The following is a 27,437-nucleotide window of genomic DNA, read 5'->3' as shown; positions in this document are numbered from 1 at the left end:
CAGATACAGTATCTAAAACGGAAAATCCTGACAGACAATGCCCAATGCATAACAAACCCCATTCACTGAAGAAATGCAGAGGGTTCAGGAAAATGAGCCTTGATGAACAATATATGCTTTCGCTGCTGTGCTTCTACTAATCACCAGGCAAAATCTTGTGAAACACCCATCAAATGTACTGAGTGTGACAGCAATAGACACCTTTCCGCTCTTCACCCTGGTCCTGCTCCTCAGTCACAGCCAGGTTCGTCCTCTTCATCAGAGAACGGCGGGGAGAGAGAGGACACAGGGCAGTAAGATGTCACATCCAGGTGTACCGAGGTATGTGGTGAGGGATTTAAAGGCAAATCCTGCTCAAAGATTTGCCTCGTAAATGTGTACCCCAACGGTCATCGCAATCTACAGAGAAAAATGTATGCCATTTTAGATGACCAGAGCAACGTCTCATTGGCTAGATCAGAGTTTTTTGACATGTTCAACATCAAAGGAGCAGCAGTAACCTACACACTCAAAACCTGTGCAGGTACAGTGGAAACAGCTGGGAGAAAAGCTCATGATTTCATGGTAGAATCTGTAGATGGAAAAATAAACATCCCACTACCTACACTCACTGAGTGTAATGAGATCCCCAATAACAGAGCAGAGATACCGACGCCAGATGCTGCATACCACCACCACCACCTAAAGCAGATAGCAAATGAAATCCCACCCCTTGATCCAGTTGCTGACATCCTGCTGCTATTGGGAAGAGACATTGTTAGGGTACATAAAGTTCGTAAACAGCACAATGGCCCTCACTACGCACCATATGCACAAAAGCTTGACCTTGGGTGGGTTATCTTAGGTGATGTATGCATAGGGGGCGCTCACAAGACAGACACAGTGAGTACCATGAAGACCTGTATCCTTGGAAATGGAAGACCAACTTACCTAACTCCGTGTGAGAATTGGATACAGGTGAAAGAAATGTACGGTATTAAAGGTAATGACAAGAATCTTCCCCTGCACAAGCCCACACAAAGAGCATCAGTGGCTTCAAACAAAGATAAGCTTGGAAAAACAGTCTTCTGCACAACAGAAAATGACAACCTGCTCGCCCACTCAATTGAGTATATAACCTTTCTCCAGGTCATGGAACGGGAGTTCTTCCAAGATGACACAAACAGCTGGGTCGCTCCTCTCCCTTTCCGACACACACGGAGACGTCTCCCTAACAACAGAGACTACGCTTACAACCGCCTGATGTCACTGAGAAAGATGTCAGAGAAGAAGCATGAAATGAAAGTTCACTTCACTGAGTTCATGCAAAAAATGCTTGATAATGGACATGCCGAGCTTGCACCACCACTCAAAGAAGGAATGGAATGTTGGTATCTCCCTACCTTTGGAGTTTACCACCCACAAAAACCAGGGCAGATCCGTGTGGTGTTTGATTCTAGTTCACAGTATGATGGAATCTCACTGAATGAGGTGTTACTTTCTGGGCCAGACCTTAACAACAGCCTCATTGGAGTGCTTCTCAGATTCAGAAGGGAACCTGTGGCAGTGACAGCAGATATTCGCCAAATGTTCTACTGTTTTGTGGTGAATGAAGACTGCAGAGACTTCCTGCGTTTTTTGTGGTACCGGGAAAATGACATCAGCAAAGAAGTGGTGGAGTATCGTATGCGAGTTCACGTCTTTGGAAACAGCCCATCACCTGCAGTAGCAATCTTTGGCCGGAGGAGGGCAGCGAAACACCAAGAAGATGAATATGGCAGTGATGCGAGGCACTTTGTTGAGAGGGATTTCTACGTTGATGACGGCCTTCGATCATTTGCAACAGAAGCTGAGGCCATTGATGTTCTGCGTCGAACACAGCAAATGCTGGCCGAGTCTAACATTGTGCTACACAAGATAGCCTCAAACCAAAAAGAAGTGATGAATGCATTTCCAGCAGAGGAAAGAGCAAATGATATCAAAGACCTCAACCTCTCTGTAGACGACCTACCTGTCCAACGCAGCCTTGGGGTTAGCTGGAACATTATGTCAGACACCTTCACATTCCACGTTCCTGAGAGTCAAAAGCCATTCACACGGCAAGGCGTCCTGTCAACAGTGAACAGTCTGTTTGATCCATTGGGATTCTTAGCTCCAGTTACTATTGAAGGCAGACTGCTCCTCAGAGAGCTTTCGACCCAAGATACAGAGCGGGACACGTCTTCCTGAAGCCAAATTTGAAGATTGGAAAAGATGGCAGGAATCACTGTTAGCACTAAAGGAGGTACATATCCCCACGCACATATGCATCTTTCTCCACTTCCAAGGCCCGACACACAGAATTGTGTGTCTTTTCTGATGCCTCTGTCAAAGCAATATCGGCAGTGGCTCACCTGAAGATCACAGATGAGCATGGTCACAGTGAAGTAGGCTTTGTCTTTGCTAAATCCAAACTTGCTCCTCAGCCTGAGCTGACAATCCCCAGGTTAGAGTTATGTGCAAGTGTACTGGCTGTTGAGATTGCAGAGCTTGTCGTCAGAGAGGTTGATCTGAAAGTGGATGCAGTCAAATTCTACACTGACAGCAAGGTTGTGTTAGTATACATACACAATGAGAAAAGAAGATTTTATATCTATGTGAGCAATCGTGTACAATGTATCCGACAGTCAACACAGCCAGAGCAGTGGAGTTATGTTCCATCGGAGCTGAACCCAGCCGATCATGGGTCCCGGTCTGTTCCAGCTGCCGATCTTGCAGGCACTACATGGCTGACTGGACCAGCTTTCTTGACCAAGCCAGTCAATTCAGAGGTCAACGCTGAAAATGAGATGACATACAACCTTGTAGATCCAGATTCAGATGCTGAGAGTCGTTCCAAGGTAACATGTCTCACCACCTGAATTACTGCAGGCAAGCTGGGCTCAAAGAGATTTGAGCATTTTTCCAAGTGGAGCTCACTCACCAAAGCTGTGGCCCACCTCTGTCACATCGCTCAATGCTTCTCACTCCCATCAGGCAATAGCAGCTGTGTGGGCTGGCACATGTGCAAGATCGGATTGGCAGTTGCTGACATCACTAAAGTAGAGCATGTCATCATAAAATGTGTGCACCATGAAAACTATTCAGAAGAGCTCAAATGCATTATGTCAAACTGCGACCTTCCCAAAACCAGCCCTCTCCACAAACTTCGGCCAGTCATCGACAGTGAGGGCTTGCTGAGAATAGGTGGACGTATTGACCAGGCGCAACTTGAAAGGTGTGAAGCTCACCCTATCATCCCAAGCCGTAACCACATAGCAACTCTCCTCGTCCACCACTATCATGAATGTGTAAAACATCAGGGCAGACATTTCACAGAAGGTGCAATCCGCGCAAGTGGCCTGTGGATAGTAGGACGAAAACGTCTCATCAGCAGTTGCATTCATAGGTGTGTCACATGCAAAAAGTTGCGAGGAAAAATGGAGCAACAACAAATGTCTGATCTACCTGTAGAACGCCTGCAGGTCGACCCCCCATTCTCGTATGTCGGACTTGACGTTTTTGGGCCATGGGAAGTCATCACACGTCGTACCAGGGGTGGCCAAGCCAGAGACAAAAGGTGGGCAGTTATGTTCACATGTATGTCCACGCGTGCAATTCACATTGAGGTTATCGAAACCATGACTTCCTCGAGCTTCATAAACGCACTCAGGAGGTTTTTCTCCATCAGAGGCCATGCTAAACAGCTTCGATCAGATTGTGGGACCAATTTTGTTGGAGCAAGTAAGGAGCTGAAAATGGATGCACAAGGTCCCTGTGATTCAAGCATAAAAGACTACCTCCTTCAACAAAGGTGCACCTGGGATTTCAACCCTCCTCACTCCTCCCATATGGGTGGCACTTGGGAGCGCATGATTGGAGTCGCTCGACGGATTCTAGATTCCATGCTTCTACAAGTTGGAACTTTAAAACTCACTCATGAAGTTTTAAGCACCTTTATGGCAGAAGTCTGTGCCATTGTGAATGCCCGGCCATTAATCCCTGTATCCACCGACCCAGAGGCTCCCCTCATTCTAACCCCTTCCATGCTGTTGACGCAGAAAACAGGGGTATCTCTCTCTCCAGCCAGTCACTTCTCAAAAGGAGATCTTCTTAAGAACCAGTGGAAGAGAGTTCAAGCCTTGGCAGAGACATTCTGGGCTAGGTGGCGACGAAAATATTTGAGCACACTACAGTGTCTGCAGAAGTGGCAATCACAGAAACCTAATCTCAAAGAAGGAGACGTAATTCTGATGAAGGACAGTCAGACAAAAAGGAATCAGTGGCCAATGGGAATTATTATAAAGGTTATTCCCAGTAAAGATGGACTCGTAAGAAAAGTGGAAGTTAAAGTGACAAGAAATCAGACAGTCAAGATATTCTCTAGACCTATTTCTGAGGTGGTCTTGCTTTGCTCCCAGGAGGACAAGAATACTCACCAGCCAATTCACCATGGGGGTCAGTAACAGAGCTACTGTTGAATCAGGTGACATGATGGTGACCACGGGTCACACAATCCACAGCCTGCTGAGTGCAATCTGGTGAAGTAGCAGCTATTCCCCTGGACAGACTCTTATTTGAAAAGAACTTGGGTTAATATGTATATAGTGGCATATTTCTAATATGCCAGGCGGGGAGTGTAATGGAATTGGTGTAGTGGTTTTCTTTTGTATGTTATTTTCCACCCCCTACTGGTGATTGTTAGTAGGTAACAGTTAGAGAATAGGAAGAGGAAGTGATGTTTAGAAAGTTCCTTTTTTCCCATGGCTTCATAGAGGGAGCATCACAGTGTACAAATCCGCTTAATCCTGTGCCTTAAAGTCCACAAACCGGCTTGACAAACAGGCAGGTTGTTGTGTTTGGCAGGATTTAATTAAGGAAAATATCACTTATTTTGTAAAACTGCGAAAAAGAACACAAAAATACAAACACAGTAAGTATCTTTACAAGTATCAATAATTCTCTACTAATGTATGAGAGATATTTGGTACTTACTAAAGAAAAAGATACTTACTGTGTTTGTATTTTTGTGTTCTTTTTCGCAGTTTTACAAAATAAGTGATATTTTCCTTAATTAAATGCTGCCAAACACAACAACCTGCCTGTTCCTTGGAGGATATAATGCTGGAGAATATAATGTTAAGCTAGCTGTATAGCTGAAGAATACGTTGCCTGCAACAACCTTTAGTGAGGACAGCATACTCCTTGATCCTGAATAGTCTGAACACACCATGAAAAAGCTCGGTCTCAGGAGACAACACAGACGCACTAACCCCCAACCATCTTGTCTGTGATTGGCTGGAATGTGGTTTGTTGTATTTTGGTGCACAGCCTGTGCCCCTAGTGTTTGTTTGACGTTTGTCTCCCGAGACCGGGCTTTTTCACACTGTAGGTGTGCAGGGGGAAGGCAGCTAGCAGATCAAGGAGAGATGCCTACCATTTGAGATACAAATGAAATTGCATTGAAACCATGCAGGAACTCATAGTGCACCTTTAACTAGCTAAGTTAGCTTCTATAGCCGCCGCAGCCAACGCTACTACCAATATTGCTGACGAATCTGAAAATGGCCATTCTGGAGACTCTCTCTCAATGACATAACTGATTGCAGAACTAGCTAAACAACGTACTGGTCTTAAGAAAGACATGGCCACACTAATCCAAGAATCGATGAAGCCCCTGCAAGCCTCAGTGGACGGACTACGTGATACAGTCAACTCTTTCCAAGGCCGTCTTACTGCACATTGAATGAGCAGAACCCTTTGTTTAAAGCTGTTTAAAATAAGTGTATTAATTCAATTCAATTCAGTGTTATTCATAGTGTCAAATCACAACAGGAGTTATCTCAGGACCCTTTACAAATAGAGTGGGTCTACACCACACTGTAATTTACAGAGACCCAACAAATTCTCAAAGCAAGCATTTAATGTGACACCGGCAAGTAAAAACTTCCTTTTTACAGGCAGAAACCTTGGAGAGACCTAGGCTCTAGGTGGCCGGCCATCTGCCGCTGCCGGTTGGGACATTAAAACTCAAGAGGAGCAAGCACCAGATAGCATCACAACAAATACATGTACACACAAATAAAATCATTCCCAAAAAACACATGCACCAGAGTAGGGCTGCATAATGAATTGTAATTTTATCGAAATCACAATATGGACTAGTGCAATATCCAAATCGCAGGGAGACGCAGGGGGCTGCAACATTTGTTAAAGGCAAAATATGTGTCAAACCATTGGGAATGAAGTATTGTGGGCCTACAAATCCTATCGTACAGACTAAAGAAGACATCTTTGTTTTGTACAGATCCTCGCATAAATCACACTATAATCATTTACATTTTTTAAATATTGTTTTTCAATGAAAATGAGAATAATGATACAAAAATTATCATTCCGTCCCAATATCGTGAATCATATCGCAATTGCAGTCAAAATAATAGCAATTATATATTTTCCACATATCTTGCAGCCCTACACCAGAGCATACATTGTTGAATTTGATTAAAATCAAAAAAAATATTTTATTTAATTTATTCATGAGATGAAAACTAGTAGAAAGAAAGCTCCTTTTAAACATGTGGAAGTAGTGATATAAATCATCTGAGCACAGAAATCTGACAAGGATTCATCTTATCCATCTCTAATATCTATTTAAAAATCTATTTCATCCTTCGCTCTCTGCGATGAACAGACACGAGTCAGGAGATCGGCGAGGCAAAGCGAGCGGCAGCTTTGGCAAACGTCACAGCAACACAAGTCAACGATGCCCTGCGTCCCATTAAAGAGAAGCTGGACCAATGGCAGGAGGCCTATGGCAACGCCAACGCCACCAACGATGACATCAACAACGCACTGATGGAGGCTAACAAGACTGGTAGGAGCTTGTGAATGTGTCACCAAAACTACAACAAAAAAAGATACTTATTTCAGTAACTGGTTGCTACCCACAGTTTATATTTTCTGTCAGTGTTGATGATTATGATTTGTAGACATATTAATCTTTGACTTATGGTGTCTACTGCCAGTTATACGGTTGCTTCATTAGCCTTTTGAACCCTAAATTAAATATCTTTGGGTTCGGGACTGTTGGGAGGGGGCGGGTGCGCGATCACGTAAGGCTTGTATCATGTGGCTGCGCAGACAGTGTTGTTGTCATTACTTAGAAGTCCTCAAGGGGGCGACAGAAACGACGCACTATAGCTTTAAATGACTAATCAGATTCATTGATACTAAAAAGAGTTATTAAATTAGTTGCAGCCCCAATGAAAATAAAAACATGTAATAGTGTAACTATTTCCAGATACCATATTCAATAACAATATCTAAGTGGACCTTGAGTCACTTACTGTCCCTTTCTCTCTATAGTGCACGTACTGGGGGAAACTATTCCTCTGCTCATGAAGAAGCTGGATAAACTGCAGAATCACTCGGCACAGATGCCAAACATCTCTGAGAACATCAGCCGCATCCGGCAGCTCATACAGCAGGCGCGCAACGCTGCCAGCAAGGTATGCACGCACACACGCACGCACACATAAAAAGAAGTTAGAATTGAAAAAACCCAGCAGCTTTTAATGTTTTCTCTTCCCTCCATCCATCCAGGTGAGCGTGTCGGTGAAGTTTAATGGGCAGTCCGGTGTTCAGGTGCGTACTCCGCCGAACCTGGCCGACCTGGCTGCCTACACCTCCCTGAAGTTCTACATCACTCTGCCGGAGGCGACACGATCCAGGCGGCAGGACAACAGCGAGAAGCAGTTCGTCTTTTACCTCGGCAACAAAGATGTAAGCATCATTACAGCAACACAGAAGCTCATTATATGTTGATGAACTTTTTTTTAAAACTCTCTGAACATTCATGCATTTGATTGGCACAGTAGCACTATCTATCTATCAACACGGTCTTGGGTGTATTCTTTGTTTTGAACATGATTCGTTGGACAGTATTGATTTTTGTAGTTGATTTCTATATCTATCTGGTATTTCTAGTCCAGTAAGGGGACACTTGGCAAAGACGGTATGGGTTTGTGTCATTCATGACTCTCTATCTGGTATTTGTAGTCCAGTAAGGAGTTCCTGGGCATGGCGTTGGAGGGGAAGCGACTGCGCTGGTTCTTCAACATTGGAGGAAAAACTGCTGAGGTGTTGATGACTGAAGACGTCAAGTCTGATGGAAACTTCAACAGCGTAGTGCTGGAGAGGTAAAACATACACACACGCACAGACACACACAGACACACACACACACACACACACACACACACACACACACACACACACGACAGTTTGGACAATATGAGTGACTTCACACTACTCAATAGTTTCTTTAAAGAAAAGAGTAACATTTTTTCACATGAACATTTTTTATTATAACATTATATAAAATCAGCAGTTTGCTTCAATAGATATATCATTTTATTTTTAAATGTTTATGTTTTAAAAAAAAGTAAAAAACTAAAGGTACGTAATAACAAAGAACATTGGATGTCCTGGCTTGCCATGCACTTGCATCATCTCTAAATACAAATGAATGTGGTGTTTCCATTGTTTCACCTCCATTACTTTCTGAAAAACAGTAAGTCGATCATCGGCCTTTGGCCTAGGGTGCTCTGGTACCACGTACACTTATGAGCATCCTTATGTTCGAACATGCTGTTTGTTATAGACCAGTGATTCTTAACCATAGGGCCGCGGCCCAAACTTGGGCAGCCCCCTAGAACGTTCAGTTTTGCACCTGTGGGCCGCGGGACTGCGTGCAGCTTTCGACCATGTGGTGGCGGTAATGCATCACTCAGTTGTTTAAAAAGCGCCAATACACAGAGAAGAATGGAAATGAAGACGAACGTCCTGCCGACACCCCCACCCAAAAGACAAAGTTTTTGCGGAAATACAATCTCGACTTCATTAAATACGGTTTCGTCTAGACCACACTCTGTAATTTACAGAGACCCAACAATTTCCCAAAAGCAAGCATTTGGTGCAAAAACCTTGTCATTTTATTTCACAAGGTTTTTGCTTGTTAAACAGTAAGTGGATTTAGTTTATTATTGAATACAAATCAAACCGAGAGGGAAGTCAATTAAACCTATACAGTGTTAATATTTAATGGGCCCTGGGCCACTTTGTACTATAAAAATTGGGCCTCAAGGTCAAAAAGGTTAAGAACCCCTGTTGTAGACAATCCATGACTAGCACAGAAGTCTAACGGCAAACGACCACTGGGGTTTAGATCAGGGAAGCCTTTCCTCCCAATCACGCCTCTCCAGGTGTCTCCATTATTGCCCATGTGCGCATTGAAGTATCCCAGCAGAACTATGGAGTCCCCTACTAGAGCCACATGCAGGACATTCAGTTTAGCTCCTTGCGTGATCAGGTTTGTTTATCCTACAAGCGTGTATTATCCTGTATCCTGTCCTTATTCTGTATGAATATATATAATATATATGAATGAAATGTGTCTGTCTGGCTGAATGCAGGATCCTCCAGTACGGTCAAATGTCCATGTCTTCAGAAGCCACTGAGGGGCACCAAGCAGTCAAAGCCGACGTGGAGGCTGGAGGAGATCAGGGGCTGCTCAACCTCTTGACCGACGATACAGTCTTCTACGTGGGAGGATACCCAAGTACTTTCAAAGTAAATGCATGGAGGGCTGTGTTGTTTTTTATGTGGGGTTGAGCTCAGTCATGAAGCAAACCCCTTATTGAAGTATATAAAAGCTCTATCGCTAAAATTCCAGTTTACGTTTGTACTGAAATAATTAGACTGTGTGTGCAACTCAAAAAAAGATAATAATAATAAACATTAGGGCTGCTAACAGTTAATCGAAATAATAATAACCTTAATCTAAAGAGAAGGTGTCTTCAATGTTTTTTAGGCTTAGGACCGCTACTAATATTGTATAAAATTCCAATGCATATTAAACTGGGCCTACAATAACGTAAAGGGTGGCCTAAGTTGTTCATGTTTCAATATTAAACATACATGTGGCACAATGAATCCTAAGCTTAACTGCATCCGTGGATGGCTACCTTATTGGCTAGCTTACCTATAGGCCAGTAAGCCTATCATCAAGGTTGGGTAACAGCGCGGTTGGGTATACATCGAGGTTGGGTATACAGCAAAGATATTCAACAGGGGGCCTGATGAAACAAATTCCAGAGATGTAAGATAAATGAAAGACACATGTAAAAGAGACAGACAGAAATAAAAAGACAATTTAAAGAACATTTTTTTCAAAGATGTTACTGGTTTCCGAGAGGACTGTGTTGATGTAAATTGGAATCATATACAGTTCTTTATCTTTATTCTCTTGTTTCTTTTGTAGCCCCCCTCCCAACTCGCCCTGCCTAACTTTAAGGGCTGTATTGAGCTCGGCACACTCAACGAGGAAGTTCTCAGTCTGTATAACTTTGAAAACATCTTCCAACTCAACACCACACAGGACAAACCTTGTGGCAGGTCAGTGCACACTGTTGTCATATGACATATTTATTTAAAATCTTTGTTGGATGTTGCCCCTGGCTTTCTTTCTGGTCTCAGATTCCTTAAAAAGAACTGGTAAATAACCTCTAGTCTGTGTTCATGTTTATATATATATATATATATATATATATATATATATATATATATATATATATATATATATATATATATATATATGTATATATGTATATATGTATGTATATATATATGTATATATTTAAAACCCTTTTGTCTCAGAACTGTGGCCTCCATATGAAAAACAAAAATGTGACATCTCTATACAAATATATATTTCCTATAATTACTCATATTTTCCATTTTTCTTCTTCTTTGTGATTCATAATGGATTGAAATGGCGTAAAACAGGTCCAAGCAGGCGCTGACTCAGGCCTGGGTGAATGACGCAGCATACTTTGATGGTACCGGCTTTGCCGAGATCCTTTTTACTGATGAAATGGCTCGCATACAGCGCTTCGAACAGGAAGTCAAACTGATCTCACACAACGGAATTCTGCTCCTGCTGCAGAAGGAGGTAAAGACTTTACTTGTTTATCGGTGTTTTAAGCCCCCAATGTCTCCTTCCAGCCAGTGCTGCCTGGAAGGCACTAGGATTAGGCAATGGTCAGTGTTAGGGTTAGGTTTGGCGTTAAGGTTAGGGTTAGGTGCCTTGAAGTCAACAGTCGCAGCGCTGCCTGGAAGGAGACGTTGGGGGCTTAAAACACCATCGAGCACATTAGTCATTCATTATTCTCTTAGGTGATCACTTGTTATTGGATGATTGATGCATTACAACATTCCCTACATGCTGTAACATTAACCATAGTCTATATCAACGACATTCCACTTCCAGGATTGCTCCGGAAATTCTGCCAGATGTCACTCATTTTAGGCCGGATGTCCGTCACCTTCTGCTTTCTTTGTGTTGGCATTCTTGTTTTTAATGATTAACGCTTTACAACGCAAACATGTTGTAAAGTCCCCGCCTGAACTCGTCATCACCACTCAGTTAGACTAAATTTAAGAAAAGATGACATAATTGAGCATCCAGCGTCAGTTCTGGCAGGCCAAGTAGTGAAGACGCTATTAACCGCTATTGGCCAACAACACGGTCACATCAGCTGAGCTGCACCAGCTGATCTACAGAAATACTAATACATACGATTATTACCATACTGTGTGCTGTATGGTTATAATATGACCAAGAAAGGCTAGAAGCTCTTTCTCAGTGTTTCCTCCGTGTCGCTCTCCTCCATCAGAGTCAGTTCCTGTGTCTGGCGGTGCGTAAGGGCAGACTGAAGGTTTTCTATGACTTCAGCGGTGAGTTGATGGATTTGGAGCCTAAAGACCCATCATCTGATTTACTGAAGATCAGCGACGCCGAACCCAATGCTGTGAGTCTGCCATGTCTCTCTGCCTGTCTGCCTTTGTCTTTCCCATGTGGATTATACATTGTTGCTACTTTCTATGCACCATGTCCCTGTTAAAGGAATATGGATCTATAGGAGGTAAAATGGCTGAAACATAAGGAGAGAATAACCATTTCATGTTGTACACTGTAGCTGGAGATCATCATCCTGCATAACCAGAACCTTGTTGTGGTGAGGAACAACCGCAACAACCTCTTCACCCTCCAGTATACACAGAGCCTCCCCCAGTTTAGTAGTATCTACTACCTAGGAGGAGTACCAGAGAACAAGATGCCTGAGAAGTGAGTAGTAAACTAGTTTTATTAGTCCCGATACCATTCTTTCACGATACATGGGCGACCGATTGGATTTGTATCGCAGTATTTATTTATTGCGATTCTAGAAGTATTGGGATTCGATAGTATTGAGTATTGGGATTTTCTTTTCCTTCTTTAACAAAAACAAAAGTTGAATAATACACTTCTAGAGACAATATCATCATGAGACATTTCTAACAACTAATTGTTTTCTAAAGAGAACGCACATCACATGTGAGTGTCAGTCACTCAGTCTGACATTTGTTTCATTTGTGAAGAACATAACATGTGTTATGGTACAGTACCGTATAAACAGAAAATATTTATGTGAATCATTAGTAACAGAGAAAAAGTTAAAAAAAAATAGATTCCAGGAAAAATAATCTATTCTAAAAATCGCAAACCGCAAAATAGATCCCATTACATACGATTTTTGATTCCTATTCCATTTAAGCTGATAAAATGGCTACGGTGTGTGTTTTTCAGGAGGAGTCCTTCTGCCCTAGTCTGGCTATCAGCAGACCGAGCTCAGTCTTTTAAGATTGAACATTAGTCTGGGGAGTCTGCTCTGGATTTTCTACTGCACAAGAGGCGTGATCATCGGGCGTAGTTCAAATGACAAATGTACGCAATTGGATAGTCCTTCAACCAATCAGACCAATGGTCTGGGTGACGTATAGCAGCGACAGCGGCATCAACGGGTTTCTGCGCTTCGGTGGCCGCCATGTTGAATGTAAACAAGAAGCTGCTTGGTCGCTTATCTGTCGTCATCGTGTTAAATCCGCCAATAGCGCGCCAGGTGGATAAGCCAGTTTGTGATTGGTTCCCGCAAATTTGTTACGGAAGCAGGATAGATAAACGTACAGGTTTCCAGCCTGAGCCTCAGGGAGAAATCAAATCACCAGCAGATCGGTCTACTTCTTTCCCAAAATGGTAACACAAAATATCAATACAGCTTTTAATTAGAAAGAACTGCAACTTAAGTTAGTTAAAGAGCTGTCTGTCCGTAAGGATGTTTAATTCTGTCTCCGTCTCTTTTCAGGTTGAAGTCTCTGTTTCCAAAGCAGGGCTCTCTGAAGGGCTGTTTCAGGAACGTGAAGGCCCTGAGCTCTCACATCGACCTGAAGAGGATCACCAGCTCTGGAGTCAGTTTTGGCTGCGACAGTGACCTGCTGGTGAGAAAACACAGTCCACCATTCAGCTTGTACAAAGAGTAGAGTCAATGCAGCGTTGTACACGATTTAGGGAAAAAAATCAAATTGCGATTTGTCCGCCAGATATAGCGATTACGATTCGATTTGCAATTTCTCTTTTAGCTAAAGTTTAAATAAAGTTCAATCTTCACTGTGTAACAGATCAAACATGTCATGGAGCATTAAAACATGAGACACCATCAAACCTGCTCTATGTTGTTCTGCAGGGATGAGAATATAGAGATGAACTGCCAGCAATATGTGTTTTTCTTTTAAAAGACATGGAACATTGAACAGTCAAACACACATTTATCCCAAAAGCTAAAGTTATAATAATAAAAAATAATTCCAATAAAAAATATCAGTATGTAAACCAAAATGTCTGATCTGCCTCACTTCAACAGCAGCCTTTATATATGAAAATAAAGAAACCAAATGTTAAACCAAACGTTCAACTAAATATTAATTTATATAAAAATTAGGGCTGGGACTCAATTAAAAAAATTAATCTAATTAATTACAGGCTTTGTAATTAATTAATCGAAATTAATCGCATTTTAATTGCATAAATATTTGACACTGAGAACAGTGAGAAGTAATTTTTTTCACATGGATTTTTAGTATACCATTGAATAATGACTGAATACATAAGCTTAAGCAACAAAATATTGTTTATTTTTGTTCAACCAAGTCCAGCAGACCAGTGCAATTTTTGCCATTAAGTGTAGCAATAGCATATTTAGAAATATAGTACATTTCAGAAATTCAGGTAGCCTATAGGTAGATAGACCTTCTGTAAACTATGTTTTTTTTAAGTAAAACACAATACTTTCAAGTACATTCAGACTTAGTTACCCTGGTCCTTAAACCAGTCATCTGGTGGAGTGTAGGTTGGGTGTGGGTCCTTGTACTCGGAGTCGGGCTAACGTCCACGCTAGCTGCTAAATGTTTTGCGTCGAGGTGATACTTGAGGCTCGATGTGCTGCGGTGATATGAGGATTCCTTGTTGCATAGCTTGCACACAACCATGCTCTTATCGACGCCTCCATCCGTTCGTTTTTTATAACAAAATGTCCCATCCACGGAGCCAACCAAAGCGTTCTCGTCAGCTTCTTCGTTCCTGTTCACTGTGGTTTGTTGTTGTCTGAAGCATTGACATATATAAAAGGTCTGAAGCATTGACATATATAAAAGGTCTGAAGCATTGACATATATAAAAGGTCTGAAGTCATGAACACTAGTTGGTGCTCCAGTATAATCGGTCCGCCGAAACTCATCCAGTGAGAAACGTCCCGCGGTGCAAAAATAAGTGTGATAAAAATGCGTAAAAAATGTTTAACGTGTTATTTTTTGTGTAATTAATTAACGCACTAAAGTCTGTAATTAATTAATCTTAATTAACGCGTTAAAGTCCCGGCTCTAATAATAATTGCATTCTATCAAATCTGGATTTTGATTTGAAAATGATTCACTGTTTGGCCCTATTGTATAGTGTAGAGATCAATGGTGGGGGACCCAGTAGTCCTTGAGGGGGTTCCAGGGGATCCCCAGCAAAATGTGGAATCATTTATTTTCACTATAATTCCATCCATAAGTAACACAATGAGAGAATGTATGACTATTTTTGTCATGGCTTTCATAGACTTTCTGTAATAAAACATCTATTATTCCATTATCTCGGGGGAATTACTGGAATTGTTGGGTCTTTGTAAATTATAGAGTGTGGTCTAGACCTACTCTATCTGTAAAGTGTCTTGCGATAACGCTTGTTATGATTTGATACTATAAATAAAATTTAATTGAATTAAAAGCAAAAATCCTATCCAATGGGGTGCCTGAGACAAAATCCAATCAAATGGGGGTCCGTGGTCTAATTTTGTTTGGGGTCCTTGATGTTAAAAAGATTGAGAACCATTGGTGTAGATAACCATATCATCTGCTAAAAAATGAATGTTCGCAGACTTATTGTTCCTTTAGATATTGTTTGATAACTTAAAACAGAGCAGGTGCTAATATGAATTTAATGCTGACTTTGTGCTAATGTAGAGAATGCTAAATAAATGTAAACACAGACAATAACACAGTATGTCTTAACCTGCTGTGTGCAGGTGGCTCGCGAGGCTCATTTCTCAGGTCAGAGTTACCTGGACATGGCTCTGACAAACATCCCCTCCCTCACAAACAACTTCTACGTCAGCTTCAGCTTTAGATCCGAGCAGACGGAGGGACTCATGTTCTACCACCATGATCAGGTCAGACGACCCTCCCAACTCTTCCTGTTTCCTCTCTTTTCTCTTATTCATAGCTGTCTTTCTCGCCCCATAACTTGTAAAAGTATCTGCCACAATGTTTTCCTTATTGCTGCTTTGGTCTATGGGATTTCCAAGTATCATCTTCTTGCATGTTGTGTCCTAACCTCTGGCTGTCGTTTGTGTACAGGAGGGAGTGTGTCAAGTGTTTTTGCACGAGGGCAACATCGTGGTGAGAGCTGGAAACAGTGAGATAAAGACGCAGAAGACGTACAACGACGACAGCAGCCACAACATCGCTTTCTACAATAACATCAACGGGTAGGAGGACTGTGCTGCTCTGTAAAACTCTACATAAAGCTGTCCTTGAACCTTGGTACAAACTAGGGATGTCCTGATCACAGCATTAGAATCGGAGCCAATTTTTGGCATGTTTTAAGCTGATCGGGGATCGGAATTTAACCCGTCTACCTCCGATCATTTAAATCAGCTTGTAGTGATCAACGCCTTTAATCACACACGTCCAGCACCACAAACGCACCGCTGCACTGCCTAGATGCCGACACTTTTAAAACCAAGATGGCGCGGCCACAAACCACCGTCTGTCCGTCTGTTGTAGTCGCCCTGTTTTTTTACAGAAGCGGATTACTTAAATTCTCCACGCTTCTTCTGCAATTCCACCAGGAAACCATGCTATCGGGCCGTTATTCCCTGGAGCCGACATCGATAAACACGATAAGAAAATCAAGGATTGACTATTCAGCGCAAGAGGCGTCAGACATATTTTAGTTACTTTGTTTAATTAGTTATTTTTGGAAAACGAAAAACGGTGTGCAGCTCTATTATCTGGATTGGGACGCGGTATTGGCAGATATTAAATATTTAAAACGTGGGAGGGGATCGGGGGGACATCCCTAGTACAACTGTAGTTGTAAAGAGGCAGCATGCATTGCTGAAATCGGTGCCGACTGTGTGATTGCTCACCCTCCAGGATGCGTGTGTACATGGACGACGTATTGGAGAAAACCACCGAGGGCATCCGGCTGGACAGCAGCGGGGATGTGATGACCACAGAGGGAAGCACCTTCCTGGGAGGAATCCCCAACCAAAGCCTCACCAATCTCACCGGATGTATCCGAAATGTTTTCATCAGGAGGTAAGAAGAGAGGGCAGGGCCGAGCAACAATTCCGTTCATTTAGAGTGTCAAATCACAACAGTTATCTCAGGATTCTATAATTCACAGAGACCCAGCTTAGTTCAAATACTCGTGTATTTGACGTCCTCTTACAGGGTGAATTTTACACATTCAAATCTGCTGTTGAGTATATTTTAGGTTAAAGAATGTGTGTGTTTCTCTTGTCTTCAGGGACACCAGTCCTCAGATGGTTTTGAACCTGCTGAAAGCGCAAGACAACGTCAACGTTCCTCTGAAATGTCCCGCTGCCAAAACACCTCAGCAGATCGTCACTGCCCCGCCCAAACAGAGCAGCAAAGACAAGGTATACACACACACACACACACACACACACACAAATAAAAGAAAAAGAATAAATGTACATTTTGTCTCTGTCTCAGGGAAAGCCCAAGAAGCCGGCAAGATCTCGCAGCCGTAACACCAGGGAGTCGTGTCAGGGCGCGCCGTGGGACGCGGAGGCCGGGGCGACGCACTTCAGCGGCTCCACCCACAGTTACCATAGATACGACTCTCTGCCCAGCCCACTCAGCTCAATGTGAGTAGGAACGCCAACTCTAGATAAAGTTTACTCTCTACTGGAAAAACCTTTCCCTCATGCAGGCAACCTTGATTATGTATGTACGCATGTTTTCAGTGCTGAGATATTTGGAGTTAGTGTCTCTCTTACTTAGCCCTGCTGTCTCCTGCTGGGGGGCTATGACGGTCCATTACTTTCTCCTGCTGGGGGGCTATGACGGTCCATTACTTTCTCCTGCTGGGGGGCTATGACGGTCCATTACTTTGGCCCAGACTGAAATATCTCACACCATATATATCACGTTTGTCATGAAATTTGGAACTCATATCTGCCTCAGGTTGAGTTGTGATTACTTTGGTGATCCTCTGACTTTTCCTTCCTGCCATGATCAAGTCAACATTTTTGTTATAATTGAGAATAGTTTATTAGAAAATCCCTGCAACACGAGGAACATTCCCATCAGCCTCAGCTAACGAAATTAGCATGTTAGCATGCTACATGATGAACTCAGATTAAAAACATGGTAAAGAGGAAATAAAACAATACAAACTAACTGGCTCCTAAAAGTATAAAGTGCCAGACCGAGATGTTCTGAAGTGTTTGAAAGTTAATATCCGATCCCCTCTCTCTTCCTGCAGGCCTCACATTTCCATGGCGGTGAGGATCAACTCCTCCGACGGTTTGGTGCTGTATGCGGCCGACGGCCAGCGCGGCGGAGCGGTGATGTCACTCAGCGTGTCGGACGGCCACCTGCTGCTCCTGTTGCACGGAGGAAAGAGGAAGGTCAGCCTGCGCAGCCGCAAGAAGTATGACGACGGCCAGTGGCACACGGTGAGCTCCGCATGCATCGCACCTCAATCTATGGGACGTTTCCACTGCATCGTTTATGTTCTATATTTTGTTAAATCCAGGAATGAAATAGATACACTCACTCTGTCTGGGTAGGATCCAATAGTGGCGTGCGATACCGCAATATTTGGTATCGATCCGATGGCAAGTAAATTCTTCCGCCGCCGTTTGTCTCAAACATGTAACGTGCCCTGCCTCTGTCCTTCTGCCACCTCAGGTGTTCCTGAAGCGTGAAGGAGAGAAGATGAGCCTGATAGTGGACGGTATCAGCGCTCAGTCCAAGAGGTTCCCCGGAGGAGACCGGACTCGTCTGGCCGGGCCTTTATATGTGGGAGGAGTCCCGCCCTCTCTTACGGTGAGACGTCCAAATCACGTAGTCTCACACACACACACACACACACACACACACACACACACACACACACACACACACACACACACACACCCACTAGAGTCAGCTACATGTCTGCATGTGATAGCAGCTACGGACAGTAGTAACAGTGTGGTTCTGGAAGTAAACAGCCCATTGATTTTCTCCATAAGGATTTAGATTATGAGCCATGAGGCAGACTGACAAATGTTTCTGCTAGAGCTCCGTATGAAATCAACCTGATTTTAAGAAAAACTCTTTTTTATCGCGGTCTTATGGAGAAATACTACACTACCCACAATCCTAAGTGTAACGGCAACGTCTGTGATTGGTGGAGCTCGCTGTATTCATAGAAACATTTACCGTACCACACCGTGCCGTTTTCAACATGTTTTTTTTGCGCCGAATCAAATGATTTATGGCCATGATTCATCTGGTAGCTGGTTGGCTCGGTGCCAGGCCTACACCTCTGTATATCAGCAATTTTTGAAAACGTCAACGGAACAATTAAACTGGGGGAAAAACACAAAAGTGGGCGGTCACTGTTGAGCTCTGTACTAGAGCTAAATAATAGGCTTTGTTCTACTACTTAGTTCTACCGTAATTCATAAAAAAAACTACATCTGGCACTGTCATTAATTCAGTCAATTAGAAAATCAATGGTAGGATTATTAGTGTTATTAGTTATTATAACGTTTTGCTCAACATCTTGGGGGGGGGGGAAGAGCTGCAAAGAATCGTTAATAAAGAAGTAGAAGGGCATGCCCTATCTCACAGTGGTAACGGTCCTACTTGAGGGGGTGTTTTTCCCCATTATTTCCACAACAAATGAATGCAGCACAAACGACCTACATGTATCTTGCAAAGTTATTGAAAATGAAAAATAGTGTATCCACCCCTTGACTCGGATCTGCGTTATTCACTGGCCGATGCTACACCCTTCCGACTTTCATAAAGATCGGGGGCTGTAGTTTCCCCCCAATCCTGCTGAGAAACAAACAATCAAACTGAGCCCAAAACATAACCCTAATATTGAGTATTCTTCATGTTTTGTAATGAAGCTGTGTGTGTGTGTGTGTGTGTGTGTGTGTGTGTTCCAGGCTCCAGGCTCCGGTGGTTTCATCGGCTGTGTCAGGGACCTGACGCTGAACCAAGCCCCCGCAGGAAGCCCCACCCACAGCCAGGGGACGGTGCCCTGCTTCCAGAACCCTCTGCAGCCCGGAGCCTATTTCTCTGGCCAGGGAGGACACATCGCTATAGGTACTTCTCCTCGGTCCCTAGCAAAGAAAAACTATATGCCCCATATATATATATATGTATCTCGTGTTCGCCAATTTGTGTTCGAAATTCTCCTCGGTTAATTTCATTCACTATATATATAGAGACGGTTTAGAACTGAGACGCCCCATCTCGGAGTAGTTTTCTGTATCTGTGTCACATGGGCTCCTCCACCGCCACGCCTCTTTAGGACACTAGAGGCCTCTTTAGGAGACTAGAGGCCTCTTTAGGAGACTAGCAGCCTCTTTAGGAGACTAGCAGCCTCTTTAGGACACTAGAGGCCTCTTTAGGAGACTAGCAGCCTCTTTAGGACACTAGAGGCCTCTTTAGGACACTAGAGGCCTTTTTAGGAGACTAGAGGCCTCTTTAGGAGACTAGCAGCCTCTTTAGGACACTAGAGGCCTCTTTAGGAGACTAGAGGCCTCTTTAGGAGACTAGCAGCCTCTTTAGGACCCTAGAGGCCTCTTTAGGAGACTAGCAGCCTCTTTAGGACACTAGAGGCCTCTTTAGGAGACTAGCAGCCTCTTTAGGACACTAGAGGACTCTTTAGGAGACTACGAGGCGTAGAAGTGAACGTGAAGGCAGATTTTGAGCGATCCTTTCGCCCCATAGTCTCCAAAGTAAATATTGGACCCATTTCTCACAAGCCACATATCTCCAGAACATTCTGACACTAAAATGGCATTTTAGCCACCTAACGTTCGTGAACGCCCTAACAAAACTAATCTCCGTGATGCTAAATAAGTCTTTAAGCTGTGTTAGCAAAAGAACAAATTATGCAAATATAACTTTTCATCCATCCACACGACGGGTACTACACGTTCAAACGAGGCCACGCCCCTTTAGGAGACAGGAAGTGTCCTGAGTGCTCAGCTTGGTTTCTTTGGGTTTGTTCATGTGATGCTGGGCGCGCCCGCCTCAGTTACACAATAACCTGCCCTGTGCAACAATGTTTCCAGTGTAGTGTCCGAAATCTGGTTTGGTCGTTCCCAATATAGTTCCCTATTTAATAAACACTATGTAGGGAACGGTGAGGTAGGAAGTGAGGGAACACCGCTCTGGTGCGTCTTCTTGTTTATTTATTTATTTATTTTAATATTTTATTTTCAAATTTTTCAAGTTTTATATAAACAAAGCACAGCGACAGAAAAGAAAAGAAAAAAACAACAACAAAAGAGCTGCCAGATAAATTAAAAGCATGTCTCGAATGAATGTAATATTGCCGTTACCTACATGGCCAGGTGTTACAAAAATACAAGTTGCAATACAGACAAGGGGGACTACTGATGAAAATTAGCACTTTTGAGCTAACTCGGGAACATTTACATTGTTTCAATGTTGATTAATGCTCACTGTCCCCTTTCAAAAATAAAGAAATTGAAAAAACAAACAAGAGAACATCTCTACGGAAAAGGATTACATGTCTTTAAGATAGTCACTGAATGGTCCCCAAATGCTCAGAAAGTGGTTTTGTGTTTTTGAGTTGTGGAAGCGTATCCTTTCCATCTGGATAATCTCAGTCATTCCGTTGAGCCATTTTCAAAAGCAAGGGGAAGTGGGGGACTTCCAGTCCAGGAGAATCATTTTCTTTGCAGCAGCCATGCCAAGCATTAGTGCTTGTTGTATCTCAGGCGAGAACCTGAGAGCATTCTCCGAGCACCCAAAGAGCGCCAGCTCTGGATCAGGGGCAATGTCCAAGTTATAAACCAGACTAAGCCACTGAAATACATCACACCAGAACTCATGCAGTTGAGGACATAACCAAAAAAGATGTGATAACAAACCCTCTGTACCTCCACATCAGTTACACAGTGGAGAAAGTGATGGATAAATTCTATGCAGCTTTAGCTTAGAATAATGCAATCAATGAACAACTTTGTATTGAATCAATTTATATCTAACATTGATAGAGCATGTGTGAATTTGGTCAAAGCTTCCTTCCAGGTATTGTCACACACCTCCAGCTCCAGCTCGTTAGACCAGGCTTCTCTGAGATGGTGAGTGGGTGCAGAGGTGGAGAACAAGGACACAAAGCGAGATATTAGGTGCCTGGAGTCAGGAGGAAGCAGCATGAGATCATAGAATGGGCAACTTGTTGGCATGGTGTCAGAGTTTGGAAATACGCCTTTAACATAGTGCCTGATTTGAAGATATCGAAATTGTTGAGAATTTGGTAAATTAAATTGTGTCAGCTGACCAAATGAAGCAAAATGTTTGTCTACATATAGGTCTCCAAGGGCAACAAGTCTATCTGCCTGGGATGGTAATAAAGAATGGTTATGGCATATAGGAGTGTGTACAGAAGTATTCGGCAGCTTGCAAACGCTTCTTATCTGATTCAAGATCCTAAGGGAGTTTCTCAGAATAAAGTTGTTACCAATAAGTTTACAAGGAGACTCTGTCTTAGAAAAAAGTAAGGTGCAAAGGGAAGAGCCTGAAGTACCGCTGCGGCTTCAATGTTCACCCACAGGGGAGAGCTGTTAGGGGCCTCACCGGGCTGACCCTGCTGCCAGTACATCAAGGCCCTAGCGTTAGCCACCCAGTAGTAATTCCTGAAAACGGGGAGACCAAACCCCCCCCCTCCTCTGTAGGCTTTTGCAGGTGTGCTTTAGATATGCGATGCACTTTGTACCCCCAAATAAAAGGAAAGACAATTGAGTCCAATTTCTTAAAAAATGCTGAGGTGAGAAAGATTGGCAGGTTCTGAAATAAGTACAAAAACCTAGGAAGAGCCACCATCTTGACTGCATTGATACACCCCACCATGGACAGTGGCAGAGTTCTCCATTTCTCTTTGTTGCGTTTTAGCTTCAAGATCATTTCAGCATAGTTAAGTTTAAATAATTGCTTAGGGTCACGGGGTATCTTAAGGCCTAGATACGTGAAGTGATCTTTCACTAGTGTAAATGGCAGCGTGTCAAGAAAACTTGGGTCTAAACTGTCTGATAGGGGCATGAACTCGCTCTTTCCCCAGTTGATTGTATAGCCAGACAGTTCACCAAATGAGTTAATGAAGTCAAGCAAAGGGGGAACAGACGCCTCTGGGTCCGAGAGATATAATCTTGCCTATCTTAATGCCCTTGATGCCAGGATGACTCCTGATCCCCACCGCAAGGGGCTCCAGGGCCACATCGAAGAGCAGGGGCGACAGCGGGTCACCATGCCTGACTCCGCGCTGCAACTCAAAAGGCCCAGATTTATCACTATTGGTGAGGCTGGAGGATTTTGGGCAGAGGTATAACATCTTGACCCAAGTGATGTAAGGAGTCCCCAATTCCAAATCTCCTAAGAGCTTCGAACATAAAAGGCCACTCTATTTGATCAAATGCCTTGACCGCGTCAAGGGCCAAGACAGCTGCTCTGGAGTCACCTGATTGGTTGGCATATATATTATTCAGAAGCCGCCGCACATTACAAAATGAGAATCTACCTGGGATAAACCCTGTTTGGTCAGGATGTATAATTGAAGAGATGTGCCTTCCTAACCTGTTGGCTAGCACCTTTGTGACGGACTTCTGGTCAAAGTTGAGTAGAGCAATGGGCCTGTAACCTCCAGGCTTGGTGTCTTCCTTGTCTTTTTTTTAACAAAAGGCATATATTCGCTTCATACAGCGACCCCGGAAATATTTTGTTCACGGCGGAGTCTTTGATCATCCTAAGCAAGAGTGGGGCGAGTGGTTTGTGAAATGCCTTATAAAACTCGCAGCCAAACCCGTCAGGGCCAGCTGCTTTACCAGAGGGAAATGATTTAACTGCCTCAACTAACTCATCTTCCGTGAAGTCTGAATCAAGGTCCGACCTAGATGACTCATCTAATGTTGGCAGGCAGAGGGAGTCAAAAAAATGAGTGAGATCTGTACTAGTTGCTCTAGACTTAGCAGTATATAATTCCTAATAAAAATCCTTGAAGCAAGTGTTTATTTCCCTAGGGTTGACCAGCTCTCCTGTTTTGGATTTTATTTTATGAATTGCACGGCCCGCCTGAGCACCCTTCAACTGTCTGGCCAGCAGCCTCTCTGGTTTATCACCTAACTCAAAGTGTTTTTGTTTAATTTTGAGTAGGAATTTGTTTCGACAGCCCCTACAGGAAGTTGGTCCTCTGTAATTTGTGCATTGTGTTAGCTATCCAAATTATTTTGATAACTATTTGTCATAAGGGTCCACCGAGTCTTTGTGTATATTTTTGTGCAGATGAGATTCTTGCTGTAGGAGGAGTTAAAGTAGGTTTCGCTCAAAGCAAATTAGCTAATTAATTAAAAAAATTAAAACCGCGCCATCTAAAGGCCAATTGACGACATATTTGGCAAACAGCCTCATTGGCACATGAGGAACAACTTTCTTAAGTTTTGTGTCCATTGGAATAACCGTATGCAAGATACAACCGTTCCTGTTTCCACAACCACCTACAGGAAGTTGGCCCTCCATAACTCCTGCATTGTTTTAGCTATCAAAATTCTTTTGATAACTTTTTGTCACGAGGGTCCTCCAAGTCTACATGCAAGTTTTTGTGCCGATCGGACTCACGTCCCAGGAGTAGTTAGACAAAGTAGGCTTCCCATATGTCAATATTTTGCTGATTAATTAAAGAAAATGTAAACAGCGCCATCTAATGGCCGATTGCCGCCAACTTTGGCACAGATGCTGAACCAGCCATGAGGAACAACTTTGTCGAGTGTCGGGGCAATCGGAATAATTGTTGCCAAGATAACGCAACTTCCTTTTTAGAAAGGAAGTTGCTATAACTTGCGCATTTTTTCAACTATCAAAATTCTCTGGATAACTTTTCATTATGAGGATCAACAGATACTACCTGCAGAGATTCAAGAAGATTAAAATCACGGCCTAGGACGAGTTCGAAAGAATGTAAAACACCTGAAAAATTCATAATTAAAAATCGCCGCCTTCCGGTTGGGCGGAGCTAATGAAGGTAAATGGGAAATATGCTTGCAATGATTAGAGCAATATGGGTATTAAATCTGGTGAAGATCGGTGCAACTATGTCCAAGTTAAGACCTTCCACGCCTTAGGGGGCGCTATGGAGCCCGCTTACAGGTATGGCCCAAATCGCTGTAGAGTCTCACAAAGCTCCCAGGTGTTTATGTGGGCGCCAATTTTTGTGAGTTTTCGTCACAAATGTGCCCAAAGGCTAAAACCAATTAGGGGGCGCTATAGAGCAACCATACCACTCCCAGGCCTAAATGTGTATTCAGATGAAAGAGTTTAATATTCTGCACATGGCTGCAAAATTTTGAGAGTTTTCGTGCATCCTAAAGTCCTCAAACATGTTTTCGTATAATGAAGATTTTTGCCCCCTGGCAATACCCGAGGCCAAGCACTACAGAACTTTGCAATTTTCACCAGTTGTGACAGGTGTGCAAACGTTTTTGAGTTTTCGTGCATGCTAACGCCCTCAAAAATGCGACAAAGGACTCGGAAAAATAAAAAAAGGTTCCTTCGCACTTTCAGTTGGGGCCTTGCACTTTCGTGCTCGGGCCCTAATAAACACCACCTCCCTCCCCAGAGAAACTTCCCCAAATGAAGCATCTTTTCCCCCCTCATATACTGACTGAGGGCCACCGGGCGCATGGCTTGTAAACACAGCTCTAACCAACCGAACATTTCCAACTAAACAAGCCGGGTGCCCCTCTACCGTTCCAAACTGCCAAAGGTAGACATATAAAATTAAAATGTTACCGTCAATGATTGTGAAATTGTTCCTTATGCTCTGTGGGAGTCTCGCCTAACAGTTTAGGAATGAGAGCGCTTAGAAATTCAGTCGGGTTTCCCTTCTCCTCTCCTTCGGGGATCCCCACAAACTTGGCATTGTTGCGCCTCGAGTACTTGTTGATAGCGGTCTCCTTAGACTGCAGACGAGCGTCGTGGTCTGAGACCGTCTCAGCTATTTCATCCATTCGGGTCGCCAGGCTGTTGTGTGACGACTGGAGAGAGGCCAACTTCTCATCTAGTAGGTCAAACCGGGTGTTGATGGTCTTCAGAATCGTATCCTGCATGTTTTTCAAGTCCTCCATAGAAGGATCACCGTCCTTGCTAGCCATTACCACGCTGCTGCTAGCTAGCCTCTGCCTCAGCGGCTTGTCTTTCTTTTCTTTGGCTTTGGAGTTAGCGGTAGTCAACATTTCTTGGTCTTAAACGATCATGCGGGGATATAGAAACAAAACTGGGATATTATTTTCGAGCAGACTTGGTTGAAGACGGCACATTTAAACCGATATAAACTGAACGGAGAGGAGCTCTCGTGGAGACGCGGCACACTAGTGCCCCTTCTTGTTTTGAGTCTTGGCGTGTCCTGACTGAAGGCTGTCTCTCCCTGCAGATGAGTCCTTAGTTTTGGGTCGGGATCTGGAAATCCAGTTGGAAGTTCGGCCCGTCTCGAACTCTGGGCTTCTGTTGCATGCTGGGACGTCACCTGACCAACACCTGAGTTTGGTCCTCAGCCAGGGAGAGGTGAGAGGCTTTGAACAACTGGAGACATGTGTTATTGAATTGTAAAATAAATAAGAAAAGAAAACAATTCATTATTGAACCTAAAAAAACAAAGACCAAACCTGACAATGAGGTGTGTGTGTGTGTGTGTGTGTGTGTGTGTGTGTGTGTGTGTGTGTGTGTGTGTGTGTGTGTGTGTGTGTGTGTGTGTGTGTAGGTGACCGTTTCAGTGAACAGCGGCAAAGGAGAATTCTCCACCTCCTTCACTCCTGAAGAACCTCTATGTAACGGACGCTGGCACGCCATCACAGGTGAGTTTGCGTGGACGAGTTGTTGTTTGTTGTTGTTTGTGGCTGTGCCGTTGCCGTGTAGGAACGCTGAGATGACCTTGTTGTTGTTGTTGTTGTTGTTGTTGTTGTTGTTGTGTGTCTTGTGTGTGTGTCTCCAGTGGTGAAGAAGAACAACGTCCTGCAGCTGCATGTGGATGCAGCCAGTGAGCACAGCGTCGGCCCCAAACAGAGCCGCTCTGCAGGGGCCAAAGAGACGGTTTACCTCGGAGGGGTACCCAGTGAGTGTACACGGACGCACACACACACACACACACACACAATAATAATACATTTACATACATACACACAAAATAATAATGCATTTTCTCACACACACACACACACACACTTACTTAAATACCCATAATTTTTTTTTCTTGAAATAGTTTCTCAAAATATTAACTATTTATCCAAATTGCACAACTCCAAAATGACAACTGTATTTTTGTAATATGACTCTCTCGCACTTAGTTTTGGCTTCAGGATTGCAACTGTTATTCTATTATTATTTATTAATCTGTTAATTATTTTTGTCGACTAGTGGATCATCGTAGTGGAGTCTATAAAATGGCAGGATTTCAAAATTATTTTTCAGATATATAAAAACAAGTTCATGGTCGACGAGAAGACACCACAAGGGTTAAAAAAAACAACCTGTTGCTATGTTTTGTTGACCTAAACGTGGTCCAGGGGCCTGTTTCACAAAAGCCGGGATTTCCTGGTTATCCTGGATGAATTTAGCCTTGACTCGGTTTCACGAAAGCAGAGGCACATAAATCACCATGGAGATTTATTCTGTGCAGCTAGCCT

At 43.3% G+C, this 27,437-nt stretch overlaps 1 protein-coding gene across 4 annotated transcripts in view; it reads left to right on the top strand.

The window, feature by feature from the left end:
• Nucleotides 1-27,437, top strand: part of lama5 (laminin, alpha 5) — a 153,129-nt gene that overhangs the window by 123,290 nt on the left and 2,402 nt on the right. For all 4 annotated transcript variants that reach the window (XM_028583486.1, XM_028583485.1, XM_028583484.1 and 1 more), the window contains 21 exons: nt 6,692-6,874; nt 7,366-7,508; nt 7,603-7,782; nt 8,059-8,198; nt 9,474-9,630; nt 10,322-10,455; nt 10,846-11,011; nt 11,736-11,870; nt 12,039-12,187; nt 13,245-13,377; nt 15,504-15,647; nt 15,835-15,965; nt 16,636-16,800; nt 17,012-17,144; nt 17,221-17,375; nt 17,996-18,188; nt 18,424-18,561; nt 19,677-19,836; nt 26,189-26,319; nt 26,516-26,609; nt 26,747-26,866. In XM_028583486.1, the coding sequence (XP_028439287.1) occupies nt 6,692-6,874; nt 7,366-7,508; nt 7,603-7,782; nt 8,059-8,198; nt 9,474-9,630; nt 10,322-10,455; nt 10,846-11,011; nt 11,736-11,870; nt 12,039-12,187; nt 13,245-13,377; nt 15,504-15,647; nt 15,835-15,965; nt 16,636-16,800; nt 17,012-17,144; nt 17,221-17,375; nt 17,996-18,188; nt 18,424-18,561; nt 19,677-19,836; nt 26,189-26,319; nt 26,516-26,609; nt 26,747-26,866 (3,084 nt within the window). The remainder of the gene's footprint in view (nt 1-6,691; nt 6,875-7,365; nt 7,509-7,602; nt 7,783-8,058; nt 8,199-9,473; nt 9,631-10,321; nt 10,456-10,845; nt 11,012-11,735; nt 11,871-12,038; nt 12,188-13,244; nt 13,378-15,503; nt 15,648-15,834; nt 15,966-16,635; nt 16,801-17,011; nt 17,145-17,220; nt 17,376-17,995; nt 18,189-18,423; nt 18,562-19,676; nt 19,837-26,188; nt 26,320-26,515; nt 26,610-26,746; nt 26,867-27,437) is intronic.

This window comes from Perca flavescens, chromosome 7 (assembly GCF_004354835.1).
Source record: "Perca flavescens isolate YP-PL-M2 chromosome 7, PFLA_1.0, whole genome shotgun sequence".
Lineage (NCBI taxonomy): Eukaryota > Metazoa > Chordata > Actinopteri > Perciformes > Percidae > Perca > Perca flavescens.
The sequence above is the reverse complement of the archived record's forward strand: the minus strand, read 5'-3'. Positions and strand labels throughout refer to the sequence as shown.